This window comes from Oratosquilla oratoria, chromosome 6 (assembly GCF_046742065.1).
Source record: "Oratosquilla oratoria isolate Oo_2021 chromosome 6, ASM4674206v1, whole genome shotgun sequence".
NCBI classification, from domain to species: Eukaryota; Metazoa; Arthropoda; class Malacostraca; order Stomatopoda; family Squillidae; genus Oratosquilla; species Oratosquilla oratoria.
The window spans coordinates 68,376,337-68,396,631 of record NC_134782.1 but is presented as its reverse complement, the minus strand read 5'-3'; the positions used below and the strand labels follow the sequence as shown (position 1 = coordinate 68,396,631).

The 20,295-nt window shown below is 39.3% G+C and overlaps 2 protein-coding genes across 2 annotated transcripts in view; one reads left to right on the top strand and one right to left on the bottom strand.

The window, feature by feature from the left end:
- The window catches only part of LOC143026566 (E3 ubiquitin-protein ligase ZNF598), a 29,093-nt gene extending 14,517 nt beyond the window's left edge, over positions 1-14,576 (bottom strand). Inside the window, exons 1-3 of the mRNA XM_076187175.1 lie at positions 14,275-14,576; positions 8,160-8,402; positions 7,707-7,918 (exon numbers count right to left, since the gene is read on the bottom strand). Of these exons, the coding sequence (XP_076043290.1) occupies positions 7,707-7,918; positions 8,160-8,402; positions 14,275-14,487 (668 nt within the window). The 5' untranslated portion in view covers positions 14,488-14,576. The remainder of the gene's footprint in view (positions 1-7,706; positions 7,919-8,159; positions 8,403-14,274) is intronic.
- Positions 14,577-15,366: 790 nt separating this feature from the next.
- The window catches only part of Syngr (synaptogyrin), a 28,390-nt gene continuing 23,461 nt past the window's right edge, over positions 15,367-20,295 (top strand). Inside the window, exon 1 of the mRNA XM_076187174.1 lies at positions 15,367-15,484. Coding sequence (XP_076043289.1) covers positions 15,389-15,484 — 96 coding nt within the window. The 5' untranslated portion in view covers positions 15,367-15,388. The remainder of the gene's footprint in view (positions 15,485-20,295) is intronic.

Genomic DNA, 20,295 nt, shown 5'->3' with positions numbered 1-20,295 from the left:
AGGTAGTATGTGTGAGCAAATTTTGACGCAGCCGAAGGGATTTCTCCCTATCTTCTCCTTTATGCATGGGGGGTTGCCGATTTAATGAAGCGGCCTTGCTGTTGATGTGCTGTGTCTTGCGACACTGCTTCTGACCCAGGGCAGTGGACAAGGTGCAGGGATGACCCGTCATCCAGGAGGTGCTATGATGAGAGGGAGGGTGGAGGGGTGTGGAGTGTATTCAGGGATGGAATGGGTGGGAATGATTTTATGCCTTTTCCTTTTTGGCTACCTCCCTTGTAAGGGGGAAAAAGCCTTGGTATATGTATATGTATGTATCTCCAATCCCTGACCCACTACCCTTGCATTCACCTCTCACACCGTCCCATCCATGTATAGATTGAACAGCCAGGGCAACATAACACATCCCTGACAAAGTCCCATCTTTAACTCAAATCATTCACTCTCTCCATTTCTAATCCTAACACATGCTCTACTACTCTCGTAGAAACTCTTGACTGCTCTTAACAGCTTTCCTCCTATCCCATATATCTGCAATACCTCCCACAGTGCCTTCCGGTCTATCCTGTCATAAGCCTTTTCCAAATCCATAAAAGCCCACAAAATATCCTTACCCTTTCCTATAGCTTTCTCACATATCTGATCTACACAACCCCTACCTGTCCTAAACCCACACTGTTACTCACCAATTACTTCCTCTGTTCCTCTCCTAATCCTCTCAATCAAGATCCTCCCATAAGCCTTCCCAACTACACTCAACAGGTTGATCCCTCTGAAACTACTACACTCACACTTGTCCCCCTTTCCCTTGTAAAGTGGAACTATACAGGCACTTCTCCAGTCCTCCAGCACTCTACCCTCTCTCCAACAAACATTAAATAACCTCACCAGCCAGTCTACCATAACTGTACCTCCTTTTTTCTGATATTCTGCATGGCATTCATCCAACCCAGGTGCCTTACCTGCTCTCATCATCTTAACAGCTGCTTTCACTTTATCTTTCCCTATTTCTCCTCCATTTTCCTAACTCATCACTCTCATTTTCTTAGCACTTCCCACTGCAACTACCTTTCCCTCCCTATCCTCCTTCACATTTAGCAACTCCCTAAAATACTCTGCCCACCTTCCTCTCACTGCCTTCTCTTCCACTATCATCTCTCCATCTGCACCTTTTACCTTTTCTTCTCTACTTGATTCACCTCCTCTTCCTCTTTTAATTTCTTTCCAAAACATCTTTTTATTACTTTCAAAATATTCTGTCATACTCTTATCCCATTTCACATCTGATCTCCTTTTTGCCTCCTTTATCTTATGCTTAACTTCCCTTCTCTTTACTTTGTACTTCTCATACAATTCCCTCGTCCTAATTTGTAGCCAATCTACAAAAGCCTGCTTCTTTCTTCTACACCCTTCTTTGCTTCCTCAACCCACCATTCACTACCCTTCCTTCTATTTCCTCCCACTCTCCTTGTTCCACATACTATCTTTGCACATCTTATGACTCCCTCCTTGAACCATACCCATTCCTCCTCCACTCTTAGTTCTACTCTATCCTTCACTCCCTCCCACTCCTCTCTCAGCTTCTTCTTATACTCCTCCTTTTCTTTCTCATTTAAGCAGTTCACTCTAAGTACCTCCCTACCTTCTGCCCTTTTCCTCTTCTCCACTCTCAATTTACCTACCACCAGAAAATGATCTGATATTCCCCCACTCTCTCCCCTTAGAACATGTACATCCTTAACTCTTCCTAGCATACTCCTGGTCACCACTATATTGTCCATTAACACTCTATCTGCCACCCTTCCATCCACCACCCTCTCCCATGTGTACTTATGCTTGACTTTCTTCATAAACACTGTATTTCCTATCATCAACTCTCTCTCGAGACACATCATCAACTCTCCACTACGATTTTTACCTGGAACTCGACACTTCCCAATCACTCTGTCTATTGGTTCATTTCCTACCCTAGCATTAAGGTCTCCCAATACAACTACATTGACATTTCTCCCTAATCCCTCTATGCACTCATTTAAATCTACCCAAAAAGCCTCCCTTTCCTCTACGCTCTTCTCACCTCCAGGCCCATATGCACTTACAAAAACCCACATCTCCCTTCCTAGATTCACCTTCATCCACATCAACCTTGAAGAAACGTCCTTCCACTCCACTACATGCTTACCTATCTCTTTACTTACTAGTATAGCCACCCCTTCTCTCCCTTGTCCCCTCTTCACTCCTGAGAACCTCCCAACTACACTCCCAAACTCACACTCGCCCCTCCCTTTCAATTTAGTTTCACTCAAGGCAACACATCCATCTTTCTTCTCACAAACATACTGCCTATCTCTTCCCTTTTACTCTAATCTGTACCACATCGACACACATTTTTTGTTTGTTTAGAAATGTCCCCTGTGGGGCTACAGGGAGCAGAATTCCTAGTCCTAACCCCCATCCCATTTTTTGTCACCTTTTACGAATCAAGTGGGAAGAATTGGTGGCAGCATTCTATCCCCCACCACAGGGTGGGGGACTGTGACTCATTGCAGAGAGATCTGAACAAAGTCTCAGAGTGGAGCAAGAGATGGGAGATAGAATTCAAAATCAAGCAGTATAATTGAATTTGGAAAAAGCAAGAGGAGAATAACAGGACAGTATAAAATTTATGGAAAAAAAAAGTAATGAAAGTAAATTCTGAAAGGGACCTAGGAGTAATCATCAAAGACATGTTGCCAGATAAACATATAAATAAAATAGTCAGAGAAACATACAATTTGTTGAGATAAAGGTGGCCTTTAAATGATCAAGAAAATATTACAAACACTGATAAGGCCAAAACTGGAATATGCAGCGCTGATATGGTCATCCTGACAAAGGATTAGGAGAGGAACAGAGGGAGTAATTGGTGAGGAACAGTGTGGATTTAGGACAGGTAGAGGTTGTGTAGATCAGATCTTTGTGGTAAGACAGATATGTGAGAAAGCTAGAGGAAAGGGGAAGGATGTTTTTTTGGGCTTTTATGGATCTGGAAAAGGCTTATGATAGGGTGGACAGAAAGGCACTGTGGGAGGTTATGCAGATATACGGGATAGGAGGAAAGCTTCTGGGAGCTGTCAAGATTTTTTATGAGAGTAGTAGAGCTTGTGTCAGGATTGGAAATGGAGAGAGTGAGTGGTTCGAGGTAAAGGTGGGACTTCGTCAAGGATGCGTTATGTCGCCCTGGCTGTTCAACTTATACATGGATGGGGTGGTGCGAGAGGTAAATGCAAGGGTAGTGGGTCAGGGATTGGAGATGGTTAAAGAAAATGGTGAAAAGTGGGAGGTGAGCCAGCTGTTGTTTGCGGACGACACTGGGCTTGTAACAGGATCGAAGGAGGGATTGAGGAAGTAGGTGGCAGAGTTTGGGAGAGTATGTGATAGAAGAAAGCTAAAGATAAATGTGGGTAAAAGTAAGGTGATGAGATGTACAAGGGGTGAAAGTGGCAGTAGACTGGAGGTGAGCATTAAGGGAGAGCGACTGGAGGAAGTGGATAGTTTTAGATACTTGGGTGCAAATGTGGCAGGAAAAGGTGGAGGTAGAATGTAGATTGAGAGAAGCGAGTAAATGCCTTGGTGAATTAAAGAGTGTAATGAGGAATAGACATTTGGGAATGGATGCTAAGAGGAGACTATATGAAGGAGTGATTGTGCCAACAGCACTGTATGGGGCAGAAACATGGAACATAAGAGAGGAAGAGAGAAGGAGTTTGAATGTGTTTGAGATGAGGTGTCTGAGAAGTATGATGGGGGTTACTAGGCTAGATAGAGTGAGAAATGAGGAGGTGAGGAGGAGAACAGGGGTGGAAAAGGAGCTGGGAGATAGGGTTGATGAAAGAATATTAGGATGGTTTGGACACATGGAAAGAATGAGTGAATAAAGACTAGTAAAAGAGGTATGGAAGGCAGATGTGGAGGGAGTGAACATGAGGGGACGTCCTATGATGAGGTGGATGGATAGGGTGAAGGGGGCTTTGGGGAAGAGGGGAATGTCTGTTGAGGAAGGACGGGAGAGGACAGAAGACAGGGGTGAATGGAGAATGGTTGTATATGGATGATGTTGTGATGCATGAGGTGGAATGGGCGGGGGGGATGGGGGGTGAGGTAGTATGTGTGAGCAAAATTTGATGCAGCCCAAAGGGATTTCTCCCCGTCTTCTCCTTTTATGCATGGGGGGACGGAGAGGGGGGGTCGCTGATTTAATGAAGCAGCCTTGCTGTGGATGTGCTGTGTCTGGCTACACTGCTTCTGACCCAGGGCAGTGGACAAGGTGCAGGGATGACCCGTCGTCCAGGAGGTGCTAAGATAGGAGGGAGGGTGGAGGGGTGTGGAGTGTATTCAGGGATGGAATGGGTGGGAATGATTTTATGCCTTTTCCTTTTTGGCTACCTCCCTTGTAAGGGGGAAAGAGCCTTGGTATATGCATGTATGTTAAGTCGAGGGGAAACAAAGGTGGTGGATGGGAATGGAATGGGTGGGAATGAGTTTGTGCCTTTGACTTGGCTACTTCCCTTATAAGGGGAGAGAAGTAGTGGCACAATATTGTCCATGAGAACAGAAGCACTGGTGAACTGTTTGTAATAATACCCATCTGCCTCGGACTTTCCTTGATTTTTATTTTCTAGATGGGGTGTGGATTGTACAAGTTTAATGCAATCATTAATTTAATGACTAGGAGCTATAAGAAAAGGAAAAAATGGGAGTGGATTGGATGGGGGTAGGTGCATGCCTTGGAACCTCCCTTATAAAGGGGAAGAGGCCCTTGGTCAGGGCTCCAACATGGGCAAATGCTGCCTCGGGGCAAGTCATAAAGTGCCCCCCCAAACACACACACACAAACACACACCACCACCTTCCACATCTGATGGTCACTAGCACAATTCACATGTAACATTCATCCACAAAACAGCGCTTATACCCACAACTCATGATAAATAAATGATGCATTAAAAGTACATTAGGGGGGATTTGTTTTACCTTCTTCTCACCAATAGTGCCCCCCCCCAAAAAAAAAAAAAAAAAAAAAAAAAAAAAAAAAAAAAAAAAAAAAAAAAAAAACATTCTGCCCTAGGGCATTGCCCTGCTCCTGCCCCACCCCTTGTCAGGGTCCTGCCCTTGGTATATAGATTACAAAGGAGCATGCCAACAGGAGACCTTTTGGTCCATAACTAGGTTGGATGTGAAAAAAAATGATAAAAAACAAAAATATCTATAAATAATCATACATACATACATATACCAAAGGCTTTTTCCCCCTTACATGGGGGTTAGCAAAAAAGAAAAGGGCATAGAAATCACTCCCACCCATTTCATTTCCCATATATTCCACTCATTCAGTGTGAAAATTTTGTCACATTTGATGTCAATTCCCTTTAGAATCTTAGGCCTGTATCGAGTCACCTCAGAGTCTGTACTTTTTTAGGGAAGATAGATATAGACTTTAGTAACAGACAAATCATGTAGCATTCTTTCATAACAGATTAATTTCCTCTCAAAGAAGAAAGCTGATCACTTTATTTATGTTATCCTTTCTCCCATCTACTCTCCTTAAATCATCACCTTTACTAAATTTGTGACTCCACCTGTTTAGTGTGATATTATTGTAAAGGATAGAAGTAGAGGTTATAATTACTAATGATACATACATATACTGAGGGCTTTTCCCACCCATTTCTTTCTCACAGGCTCCACTCCCATTCAATATAATTGTTGTTTATATCCTGTCTGCTCATGATCTGCTTTGATAAGATTGGGCTATCAATCTGTTGTCCCAGGCCTCTCTTGCAGCATAACCTCAGCTCTCATATAATGCATTGACCACATCTTGGGTATTGGCTGCATGTTATTGTGGCAAAGTAGCATGCAGTTGATATTTTAGGGTCTATATGGGGTGCCCCTATGGACCAGAGCCACACATCATTTTGTCTGTGATAGAGGAAGACTCTGTTCATAGAGAAATAACACTTTTATTATACTACGACTGGCCCTCCATTCTGCTGTTCCCCAACCCCTTGTTACTGTCCTGTACCATTTCTCTGAATACTCATTTCCTTTTTTTTTTTTTCTTCTTTTTTTCACTTACCCTGTATTTACCTAGTTGTAGTTGTATTATACGAAAAAGGGGAGCTATGCTCATGGTGACCCATTTTTGTATCTCATAAGATCAAGTTTGTTCTTAAATTGTTGTATTGTGTTTGCACACACTATTTCTTCATCCATTTTGTTCCATATATCTATCACTGTGTGGGAAGCTGTTCTTTTTCAGGTCTCTTCTGTAGTTATCCTTTTTGAGTTTCATTGCATGTCCTCTTGTTTTTCCTCAGTCCCGCTTTAATAAGTCCTCTCTATCAAGGCATTCTTTTCCTTTCATGATTCTGTAGATGGTTATTAGGTTCCCTTGTTCTCTTCTTTGTTCCAGGGTTGGCAATTCCAGTTCGGCCAGTCTTTGTTCATATGTCAGGTTTGCAAATGTTGGGACCAACTTTGTCGTTGCTATTTGTATTCTTTCTAATTTTCTTATATTCTTTTTGTACTGGATGACCATATCATACATACATACATATACCAAGGCTTTTTCCCCCTTACAAGGGAGGTAGCCAAAAAGTTAAAGGCATAAAATCATTTCCACCCATTCCATCCCTGAACGCACTCCACCCTCCCTCTTATCTTAGCACCTCCTGGATGACGGGTCATCCCTGCACCTTGTCCACTGCCCTGCATCAGAAGCAGTGTCACAAGACACAGCACATCCACAGCAAGGCCACTTCATTAAATCGGCAACCCCCCCTCTCCGTCCCCCCATTGCATAAAAGGAGAGGACGGGGAGAAATCCCTTCGGGCTGCATCAAATTTTGCTCACACATACTACCTCACCCCCCATAATACCTCATGCAATCACAACATCATCCATATACAACCATTCTCCATTCACCCGTCTTCTGTCCTCTCCTGTTCTTCCTCAACAGACATTCCTCTCTTCCCCAAAGCCCCCTTCACCCCATCCATCCACCACATCCTCATCACCTTACTTTTACCCACATTTATCTTTAGCTTTCTTCTATCACATACTCTCCCAAACTGTCACCAACTTCCTCAGTCACTCCTCTGATCCTGCCACAAGCACAGTGTCGTCCGCAAACAACAGCTGGCTCACCTCCCACTTTTCTCCATTTTCTTTAACCATCTCCAATCCCTGACCCACTACCCTTGCATTTACCTCTCGCACTACCCCATCCATGTATAAGTTGAACAGCCAGGGCAACATAATGCATCCTTGACGAAGTCCCACCTTTACCTTGAACCACTCACTCTCTCCATTTCTAATCCTGACACAAGCTCTACTACTCTCATAAAACTCTTGACAGCCCCCAGAAGCTTTCCTCCTATCCCATATATCTGCATAACCTCCCACAGTGCCTTTCTGTCTACCCTATCATAAGCCTTTTCCAGATCCATAAAAGCCCAAAAAACATCCTTCCCCTTTCCTATAGCTTTCTCACATGTTTGTCTTACCACAAAGATCTGATCTACACAACCTCTACCCGTCCTAATTCCACACTGTTCCTCACCAATTACTCCCTCTGTTCCTCTCCTAATCTTCTCGACTTAACACCTCATGGTATTCATAGGAGACAGATAACCAACACTGGATAACTGGAAAAGTTACTTACTCATAATACTGGTAAATTCCATCAGCATCACAGAAATGACAGAAGAAATGATCTCTACGCAAGTGACGGAATAATTCGTCATTGTCCATAAACCTTGATTCACAAAATTCACAAAGTGGATGGCCTCGGTGACTTTTATCATCTGCATCACCTTTCCGACGATGAAGAGCCAATTGTGACCTCGTGTATGAGCGACGTTCACGGGTGAAAATCTGGATAAAAAAATCAAGTGTCATAATAGTCTTCATAAATTATAAAAATTCACTGATGCATATACTGTAGGTTCTTTGACAAATGTATTTTGACAGTACTTAACTACAATACTAAAACAAAAACAAAAAATTACCAAAATGTTCTAGTATTTGAAATGGAAATAATTTGTCAGAAAATGGTTACCTGCAGCTTGAAAACCAACACCTCCTCAGACCAAAGGGCCTCCATTTATCCACTCACTTTGAGGTGCTCAACACAGAGTTCACAGTAGTAGCGTTCATGGTGTTTTCTCATGTGGTCCTTGAGTTGAGTAAAGTTCTTAAACATCAGGGGGTCTTTACACTGAAAACAGGAGTGCTCCAAGAGGGCATCATATGCCTTCATCACCGACTCATTTTCAAAGAAGATAGCATAACGACTATCATAGAGCATGGTCCGGGTCTTTATGTTGGCGAATGGAAGAACAGTATGCAGAAACACCACCTATGGAAAAAAAAAAGTAGGAATGAATAAGCAAGTATTGAGATACATATCATTAAGAATTGTACCTGCAAAAACTATTCTTTATACAGCTGACTATGAATATAACTCATATCTTCTGGCACACCCAACTTGCATGTCTGCACAAAATTGACGTTGCTCAATATTTTGCAACATGCATTAAAACACTTAAGATATTCTGCAAATGAGAAATGAGAATTCTTTCAGGCCTGTTTACCTATTTTTTTCCCAATTATGTGATACCACTAAATTCCCTTTCATATTCACTGCACAAAATTTAATACAGGACAAGAGGAAAAAAAGAGGACCTGGCAGAGATGAGGAATTAGAAAGGAAAGGCACAGATGAATGGGAGAGTATTATACTTTATTGCCAATAACCACTGCTTCTATCACTGGGAAAAATATCATGCCAAAGTGGTAATACCAATGAGGGGGCAAAGGAAATTTCTAAGAAGAGCAGCAGTAAGGAACATTAGTAGAATCTATAAGTGACCAGGATTCTTGATTGAATTCATTTGAGTTTTTAATTATAAAAGGAGGGAAACGAGATGGAGGAAAGAAAGGGAGGAGGTGGAAAGGGAAAATGGGGGAAGGTAGGAAGGTGGGTGAGATGGGGATGGGGATGAAAGCGAGGGGATGGAATATGAAGGAAAGTGGAACTGAATTCATACAGGAGAGATGTGACACAACTATATATATATATTTTTTCCCATTGAACCATTATATTCATTTAGTACTGATGCAGGATCCAGTTGTTAATTAATGTATCAGTAATCATCTATTTCTAAGGGACTACCACATCAGCAGAATGCAACTTCCAAGGGGCAACGAAATAAAATTGTACAACATAGGGTGAGAGAAGTTTTGGTTCAGGACAAATTAAGCCCTTTTACAGTGCATATGAAACAATGTCACCATTTCAGCAGGGAATGGCAACAGAAGTGATATCCAATGATAAGGAGTGAAGGGCATTCTCTGTCAGATCAACAAGTGCCTAACACCCTCATCTCTCCCATTTTGCTGAAATTTGCTTTATAGGTAGTTTTAGGGCTCTAAACACATTTCTGAATAACTGTTCAGGAGATATGACTTCAGATATTTTGAGGTTATATGAGAGGTCACTAACATTTGGCAACCAATAACTAGGGTAATAAAAGTCGTAGATATATAAATGTATATATATATTTAGAATCAGAAAAAGACAAGGAATCCAAATATTAGTTTTAAATAGATGAAAAAAATGAAGGCTTAAGGTTTGGCTATTAGAATCAGTATAAAAAAAAAATAAAAATAAAATTGTTTTATGCTAGTATTTTTTTTATATAATTAACACATAAGTGAGTGCCATATCTATATGTTATCCAATTCTAATTGCCATGGCTTATGCCTTCATTTTTCTTACCTAATTTTTTTCAATTTTGATATCCAAGGGGTCAAATCTTGACTTCAAATTTTTGCTAAAGTGGGATTTTTATTCAACCTAGAGTTATAAAATTCTGATATTTGGATTCCTTGTCTATTTCTGATTCTAAATATATATATATATATATACATTATATAACTATGACTTTTATCACCCTAGTTATTAGTTGCCAAATGTTAGTGACCTCTCATGTGACCTAAAAATATCTGAAGTCATCTGAATGGTTGTTCAGATTGACCTTTAAATTTACAAAATGTGTTTAGGGCACTAAAACTACCTATAAACAAAATTTCAGTAAAACTGGAGAGATGAGTGTTAATTTTAATTTTTTTTTTAATCTTGAGAATGCCCCCTTGTTGAAATTGAAGTCAGTTAGTGTACTGTTTCAGTTTGTTAATAGATTGTTGTAGAACTTTATATACACTTCCCTCATTTGTTTAATCTTCATGCATAGCAAATTCCAATACAGCAGAATATCAACTAACTCTATTTATTTACTTCTGGTACATAGCAAGTTTTGCTATGCAATGCCTCATTTATACAATATCCATAAAATATGCATATTCTCAAGCATGCAAATACATTTTCCAGTCACAGCTTTAACTTCCTTCAGACACTTATGCTGAATCAGTCAGTCTGTTGCCCCAGGTCTTTCTTGCAAGATACCCATGGCTTTCAGGAAACACTAGTTGTTTTTTCTGTCTCTTTAATTATGAGTCTATATCTATCTATATCACAAAAATACTTCCCCTGACTAGTTTATTCCCTCACCAAAAGAAAAAAATTAATTAAAGATTCTTAAATACTATGCATTTATTTGACCTTGTTCTTAATCAACAAAAAACGCTGACAATTTCCCTACAGATCTTGTTTACAAATCAAAGACATCTTTCAATCATCAGCATCCTAATGAGTATTCAGCTATATCCCTAACTGGAGTGTTTGAACTCAGCAAGACTCACTTAACCAGTGGAACATCTCATAGATGGATGTGGTGAAAGGGACTTTGAGCAAGAGGGGAATGTCTGTTGAGCATGGAAGGGAGAAGGCAAGGGATAACACTAAGTGGAGGATGGCTGTATATGGATGATAATTTGGCAGCCCAAAGGGATATCTCCACAGTTTCTCTGCTTTCCAATTGTGGGGGCAGGGAGGGGTGGGTCGCTGTGTAAGTGAATGGCCTTGTTATGGATATGCTGTGTCTTGCTGCATTGCTCCCAACCTGGACAGAGGGAAGGAGACCAAGATGACCCTTCAGATCAACAAGTGCCTAACACCCTCATCTCTCCAATTTTGCTGAAATTTGGCTTATAGGTAGTTTTAGGGCTCTAAACATATGTCTGAAATTGTAAGGTCAATCTGAACAACCATTCAGGAGATATGACTTCTGATTTTGAGGTCATATGAGAGGTCATTAACATCTGGCAACCAATAACTAGGGTAATAAAGTCATATAAATGTACCCGGTATATATATTTAGAATCACAAAAAGACAAAGAATCCAAATATTAGAATTTTAGAACTCTAGGTTGGAAAAAAAAAAAAAAAAAAAAAAAAAATTGAAGTCCAGATTTGACCCCTGGGGTATCAAAATTAGAAAAAAATTATAGATGAGAAAAATTAGAATCTGTAAAGTAAAAAAAATATATATATATATGCTAGAATTTTTCACATAATACACATAAGTGAGTGCCTTATTTATATGCTGTCCGTCAACTGTATATATTTTTCACACTTTAGCTCATTGCTCCTAAAAACCCAGATGAATGTAAAACTGGAAGTGCACTTCCCCCCATCTGGAAACTGCACTTCTCCAGAAATGTTCTGACCCAGTCCAGCACTCTTCCTCTGACCCCCATGGTATGGAGCTTTGCAGTGAGCCTTTTATGCAGGACTGTGACAAATGCCTTTCAGCAATCTAGGTACATAACAACTAAATTTCCTTGCTCATCTATACTAGTATCTTCTCAAGTTCCTCAAGGTACTCTAATATTTGTGTGAAGCTTGACCTTTTTTCCTGAAAACCATGTTGGTGTTTTCTTCTTTCCTGATTAGTCTCTCCAAAAGCTTATCTGGCAGAGATGTAAGACTCACCACCCAATAATTTAAAAGATGTGTAATTCTTCCACTCTTGAAAATTGGAGTGATGTTAGCTTGGTGCCAAACATCTGGTAAAGTACCAGTCCTGAGTAATTCATGACAAATAGTCCACAGTGGAAGTGCTAGGCTTTCATTACATTCTTTTAGGATCCTTAGGTGGACTCCATCAGGACCCAGTGCTGAACTGTATTTCAAGTTTTCCATTGACATTATTACATCCTCTAGTATGAAGTAACAATTTAGAAGTCCTGAACTTACAAACTGTTGGGTATGTACTGGCATGGATTCCTCCTCTTGATGAAACACCATCTGAATTTCCTGGTTTAGCAATTCAGCAGCCTCCAAGTTGGTGGTCATGAGGGGGTGTCTACAGTCTTTAGCCTAGTTACTGCCTCCTTTATGTTCTTACTTCAGTAGTATGAGTGGAAGGTACTTGGATCGGTTTTTACTTCCTGAACTAGCTTTTGTTCAAAGGTAAACTTTGTTTGCCTTATTGCTGTTGTGAATATATTCCTTCTCCAGTAATAGTATTGGTACCTGTATCTTTTATTTTTAACATACCTTTTCCATGCTTTTTCCTTAGCCTCAATCTTCTCTATCACCCCCTTTGTCATCCATTTTGGATTTTTATTACCCATTGGACAAATTGCCATTCTCAGTACATATTTCTCTGTGCCAATATTGTATTCCCTCAATAGGATACTCCACATTTCTATTTTACTGGTTTATTCATAAATAATTCCTCCCCCTTCTTCAAGAAGTTCTTATTATCCATTTCTTGTTTTGGTTTTCCTCTCACTCATTTGTTTCATCCCTTAGTTTTGCTAGGTCAGCAGCATGTGATTTTCTCTCTATAAAAGTCCTGTCAAGCATAATTCTAATGTCCTTTTGAGTCTCATGGTCCTTTAACTTCACATTTTCATGAAGGATGTTCTACTTGGTACTTTCATCTTCAAATACTACCTTCAGTAACATAGGCCTTGGAGGAGTTGATAATGTGGCACTAGGCTTGGGTTTCCTGATCTTCCCCATTATTTTAATTTCCAAATTTTCTGTCACTCCAATAATGTCAGCAATATCCTTAAGCCCTGTTCAACTTCTGAATATTTTGCTTCATTATTTTTACCAGTTGGTTCCTCTTGCCCTTGTATAATGAAGTTTGGTTTCCTGAAGTCTTCTTCTTCTTTGTCAACCTTGTATTTCTCCAATCCTCCCCACACTGCCTCTTTGAATTCCTCACTTTTCTTCAGAATAAATGTTATCCTTTAGGGTATCAATTCTCAGCTATATTTCCCCAAGACCTCTTCAAGGAGCTGGACTTTCACTCCTAACTCTTTCAGGAAAAATTTGGCCTGAAACTGATCTGTCACATTAGTTGAACAACTAGTGCAAACATATACTCTCCTAGCTCAAGCAAAAAAATTCAAGTTTATCACTCTCTATGTTTTGACATTCAGCATGATACCACTGACAGCAGTCATCAAGAAAAGGAGAAAAAAAAAAGAAAAAAAAAAAAAAAAGAGCAAGAGTTAAGCTGAGCTCCATTTCAACCAGCTGTTTTTAATTCTTTTTGCTTGCCTTGGGGTGGTTTAGAAGTTGAGTTAGGGTCATAAGCAAGTGTTTGAATACTGTGGCTGATAAAGAGTGGTAAATTAAGTGGACAGTTAAGTGATAGTCTTCAAACCAGAGAAGAAATGACACCCAGCAGGGGACACCACAGAAGATAGCACTGCCACTGCCACACTTGAAAACAAATACCAACACCCTAAAAGGTTACAACACTCCAGGGGCCACAGGAGGCACCCCATCACCCAAAACCTTGGGAAGTCAACCCCAAAACTCCCCCATATTGGTAACAGACCAGCTGATTTGTCCAGATGCCCCCAAATAAGCAGCAAATTTTATTTCAATTTACCCAAGTGGGGGGAGGGGGGATGACCTGCTGATTACTCTGAAAGTTCTATACATAACCCCATCCTTTCCTTCAACCAAAATGTCTCAACCACTACCAACTGTGAATACTGAAAGTCCCTGCATAACTATATTTACCTACAAAACAGCATTAAAATATACCATAACAACGACTTTGAATATTAACTACATCTTACTTATAGCACATATAATGACCTAACATTGCAAAGATACAACTAAAAGTTAATGTTTTTTTATCACAGACTGTGACACAGTACGCAAAAACGTTTTGTACAACCATCAACTTTTCAGCTGGAAAGTTGTAAGCAAGACAATGATCCATGGTACATATAAATAAAAAAGACACTTTAATTAAATGATTCCAATGAGTAAACTAAGTTTCAAAATTAAATATTACCTTGGCCATTTCTACTCTGCAAATTGGGCATTCATTCCGGGCGCATAAGACTCTCATTCTTGTAGAACACTCAAAGCACACAGGATGATCACATTCTCCAACACTGTAAATATCCACAGGCTTGAAGCACACGACACAAACTTCTTCGTCATCTTGTCCTCCACCTGGACAATCTACCATAACTGGTGCCATTACTACGGAATTTGACATCATGCGATGCAATATGTAGAATCAATGGAAAGTAGTCCGAGTGGACAACAACTTCTGATGATGTTATCCTCAGTTATAGCTGAAGTGAAGTGTTGGCACTTTGTCATCATTAAACTTGCTATATAGATGGCCTTAATTTCAGCTTAAGCAATCAGAACCCTTGTTCAATGTCTGAATTCGTTTTGGAATATATAAAGAATTAAATTCTTTATAATATTTGTTGCACTACTATTACGTAATGTTTTGGTTTTCAATTATAAAGATCACAAACAGCTACATAATATCACACTGGCATTACTTCTATTATCACAAACATATTCCGTAAAAAATAAAGAGGACAGTTGCATGATGGTTTTAACTGAATAAAGAAAAAATGTTGAGGAATTTTTATATGAAATAATGATGGGAATTATGAAATATAAACATAAAACTGAATATACATTAGAACCATGATGCATACATATATACATTACATGTCCTGAAAATGTGTGTCATTGCATTTTTATGGCAAAGTTGAGTTTGCTAACTTTTCAAGTGAAGTCAGATTTCGTAATCATATCTTTTCATTGTTTTTAATCTACTGTCAAGTATCTATAACATTATTGGGCACATCTGAACGAAAAGTAAATTTGAATCATTGTTAAAGTTAATTCCATTGATTGCAGCTAGTCGCACTTGCGCGAACTACATGTCGTCTGCAAGAGTTCCAATATTTTTCTTCATGTCATAATAATATCAATATTTTCCAATATGAAGCAATAAATGCATATAAAGTTATAACCATTTTGTTGCAATATATCTGAATTATCTATTGATATTTCTTAATTAAGACGGAATTATTATATTGACATATTTTAAAGAACCAAATGTGCTGGTTAATAGGTACACATAAAACCAAGCAAACATGGAGGGAGCGTACGGCGGTGGCAAAGCAGGGGCTGCTTTTGACCCCATAACTTTCGTTCAACGACCTCAAGTCATTCTAAGAGCAGTTTGCTGGGTAAGAGGAAGTTACATAGTTGTGCTGTATATGTGATAATTTAGCATTAATCTCTAACTATACTTGTCTTGTCTCTCTGTTTTACCTATTGATTTTCGCTCCTATCGTATGAAGGGTTGGTCAGTCGAAGTTGATGAGAAATGTTAAGAAGAACAATCAAATATTTACCATGCCTGATTCTTTCATGAAGGAAACTGTTCATAAACGTGTGAAGTTGAATATTGAAGATCATTACCCATTTTATAGTGGTATCCATGACGTGTCATTCTGATAATGAAATGACAATTCTATGGATAGGTTTGATTGACGTGTAATTCGCCTTGATTACTTGACCAGAAGTAGGTAATGTTATTTCGATAAACGGAATTGCAGAACATTTATTAATTTCACTAAAAAACGGAATGCACAGGGATGTAAAGAAGTCTAGTTTTACACAAATTGTGATCTAAATGCATGACCTTGTAACTTGTTAGATGAGTCAGAATATGGAAATTAGTTTCGTATTCGATTCAACTGGTATCTGTGATTGTGAATCAAAGAACACCATGGTTAAGTATATTCAGTGTAATACAGTGGGTCTTATATGAATGACATCCAGATATTTCATATTTAAAAGAGTAACTTATCTAGTAGCATTAGACAATTTTGAATAGAAAATAGGCTAAATTTTTGGAAGTGCAAGTAAGTATGCAATATAGCAATAGATAATTTTTAAATAATAATACATCAACATAATATGTGTTTCTCCAGGCAGAAATTAATAACAAAAAAGTTGCTAAAACTTATTCACTAACAAATGAAGTCCTGGCAGGTGAATGATTCTTCATGTTTGTTTTGATAGAAGCTGAGGTAAAAGAAATGAAAGGATGATGAATTCATCTATTCTAACCTAACCTACATAACCTAAACTGTGTTTAGTAATCCAATACCTGTAATTCTAAAGATCATCTGGGTCATCGTCGTCATCATCACGGATGCTGACGGCCTGATTAAGTACCCAATCGAACTGTGGGAAATAGTTGTTGCATAGCTTGAAGGAAGCCCCCTTTGTCTTTGTAACAATACTTATTATCGTCACCTGGAGTTGGAGAACACCCAGTGCACAATGTGAAAGCCATTGTCTAAATGACATTGACTGGACTGGACAGACCAACATGTCATCTCTATGCTATGCTTGCAGTTTTGTTTGGAAGTATATTTGCTTAAAGCAAGTTTTAATGGATTTCTGCCTAGAAGAACATATATTACATTAATTTATAATTTACAAAATTAGTGATTAATTTTCTAATGCTGTATGTGATCTTTGAGGTACAGAATTTTAATTAAAGTAATAAAATTGGTAGGAAAATCTGGAGTAATTGAAACAAATTTACTTGATTTCTGAGAGTAAATCAGTGTTAACCAATTTTTGCTGATGAGACATTTATAAAATATGTACCCAGTTAAAAAAATTCAATAGACAAGTCATTGGAAGCAGTATTAGTATGATATAGCTTTTAGAACGGAATCTTTTTGCTGAACCATGAATGCACCACCAACCCACTCTACATGTTTATGGAGAAAAAGGATTGTGGTACTCCCCAAGGCAGACGTAGCTCCTCTTGGTTGCTGCTGTTTGGCCCCCAACTCTTGGGGTTGGGGGGTGGTCCCACGACGTAGACGCTGCGGCACCAAGAAACATTAAAACAACACCCAAAGACCTGTATCACACACAGATACTCTTCTCTTCCTCCACGACCACCAAATACCAGCCTCCGGAAACATATTCATAATCATATCACTCACCGCTCCATTAACACACTGAAAGACAACACACTGCTGCATGCCAGACCCCCTGATATCCACCCTTCTGAATCCTCTCTCCCACGAAAGGACAGAGTCCACGTGGCCAGACTGCGGTGCGGCCACCACCCAGCACTTCTAAGCTACCAGAAGAGGCTGGATGACCACATTGTGAACAGGTGCCCAGGATGTAACACTTCACCCCATACCATACAACACATAATGGAAGACTGCATTATACACAATCATGCACGCAAACAACACAACATACACTCTATAAAGGATTTGTGGGAAAACCCAGTTTCGGCTGTGGCATTCCTTGGGGAGATGGGACTGCTCGGACAGACAGTCTAGGGAACGACAACAACAACATGTTAATGGAGATGAGAAGAGTGAGGAAGAACAAGATGAAGTACAGACGCTCCTCAGCTTACGTTTTAGTTACGTTCCGAACGGCCGAACGTAAGTTGAAAATGAACGTAAGTTGTTACTGTACTATACATCCGTAAATTCTATTACCGTATCTTATAAAACACCCCTAAATCATTAATTATACACATAACATTGTAAAATAACATTAATTTCAAATAAATTAAATTCAAGCAACATAAATTGAGATGGTGGAGGAGGAGGCAAGGCATGTTCAGTTTGTTGTTTGTGCAATGTAAACAATGGACGTAGCGTCATGCGCAAGTATCGTGTGAACTACGGAGAGCGCGCTAAACTAAAAAAATCACTCCATTTTTTTTTTTTTTACAGTCAGTTCAAACGTAAAATCGAAAAAACGTAAAACGAATGAACATAAGTAGAGGAGCGTCTGTAAATGTGTTCAGAGGAGTGAGCAGTAGAATGTCAGATAATTATATGGTGAAAAGGAAATTGAGTTGAGGTGAAGTGGAGAAAGAAGAAAAGCGAAGGAGGCAGAGTGGTACTGAAAGTGACCAGGTTAAATAAGAAGAGAAAGAATACCAGGTAAAGTTGAGATAAAGGAGGATTGGGAGTAGAGGAAGAATTGGTACGTGTCAAGGAAGAAGTGCTAAAGTGCAGCATAAGACAGTGTATAGGATAAGGAGGATAGGATGGAGCAAGAGAGGTATTTAGTTGTGGCATGAAGAGATGAGAGGATTGGTGACAGAAAAGAAATTAGTATGTGAGGAATAGTTGCAAAGAAGGAATGAATGAGTATATAAGAGATATTGATTAAGGAGGATAGAAATTAAATATGAGGTGATGTGGGTCAAGAGGAGAGCAAATTATTTCCCCAATTGTAGTGTAAGGGGTTGGAGTTGTGGTTCTATCTAGTTCTTATTTTGTTGGGTTTCCTTCAGAGGGAACCCTATACTGGCTAGCATGCCAATCTGGATTTTACAAGAACAAGAAAAACAGAAAAGACTGGGATGTGTGCCTTAAACCCCCCAAAATATATAAACAATAACTTGCTTATCACTGTCTCCTCATCTCCAATCGTCAAATTTTCCCTAAAAGCATTTGTGTTGTCCTTAAGTATGCCATCAAATTTGTTCCACAAATTGATGCATCTAACATCTTTTAACTACAGTGTCTTCTTTAATTTGTGCAGTGACCCCTTGTTGATCTTTCATCCTATACTAACAGATGCTCTCAGTCCTCTTTTTCTGTTCCTTTCCCCGTTCTAAATATTATATCACTGTTAATCATATAGTTTTATAGTATAGATATTTCAAATTATGTTTAAAAGTGATAATGTAGGCTTAATATAACTAGATTTTGATACTGTCTTGCAAAAGACTAGAAACTAAATTTGCTTTGCATAGAATAAGCTGGATAAGAAAGTGGTTGTAGATGGTAAAACTTCTAGCAGAAGATGTTAGAAGTGGAGTTCTTCAGGTTCCCATTCTTGGACCATGTGTGTTCAATGTAAATCAATAACATTTATTAATGATACTAAGCTGTATGGAATAGCAAATGATCATTTGACATTCATGGAGATTTAGCAAACTAGTGCAATGAAAGAGAGCTTTCAGACAGGGTAGTTCAAAGAGTGCTGAAGTGGTTCAGACATATGGAAAGAATGAGGAAAGCAGAAATGGATAGAGTGAATTTGAGATGAAGACCAAGAAAGAGATAGATGGACATAGCCCAGTTTTGCATCAGAACCCCATAGCACATACCAATATATCAGAAAAGCCATAACCTGTGTAAACCAATAGGACCAAGACCATGGATTTTGTGTTTCCACAAAGGGATCAGTCTTGAAGACACTGCTATGAAGATATTCCATCAGTACAACTAGGAAATGCCAACCTCCCAGCAGTAGAACAAGTTTGATTGCTGGGCCTGATCATTAGCAATAAGTTCACCTGGACTCCCCACCTTAAACATCTAAAAGCATCCTATCTCTAAGGTTGTGATTTCCTAAAACTGTTGACCCACACAAGTTTGGGAACAAACAGGCCTATACCTGGTCCTTGTACAGGGCAAATTCAACTGAGAAAGTCATACCTGTGCCTCTGCCACATCCTTCAAATACACACCCTGTACACTCCCTCAATCTATACCTCAGTACAGGTGCCCTTTGCAGTACCCCACTAAAAAACTTGTGTGAAGAGAGCAAAACACCTCACCCTGGACATCCATCATTCTCCAACATCACTAAAATATTTCTACCACATCAAGAGTACCCCTACCTACACAATTAAAGTTCCTTCAGCCCTTCAAGACTGACATAATGCCAATCCATATGGCAAGGGAATTGTAGACCTGTTGTCCAAAATGGAAATCAAGCCCTTCCCGTGACACTGCCCACCCAAGCCCCATGGCTACTTCCTCAAGTGCACCACCGCCTCACCTTAGCCACAAAAAGCCAAATACCAACTGAAGTAATCCAAAAGGAATTTTCATCCTATTCACTTGCTCATCAGCTGTTAACATTTGCATCAATGGATGTTATTCCAACAGATGAAGGAAGTAGACTAACATCAGAATTAGTAAGGTAGTAGTCAAAAAGATTGATAGATTTAAAGCTACAAAACTCCTGGGTCTAGACAAAC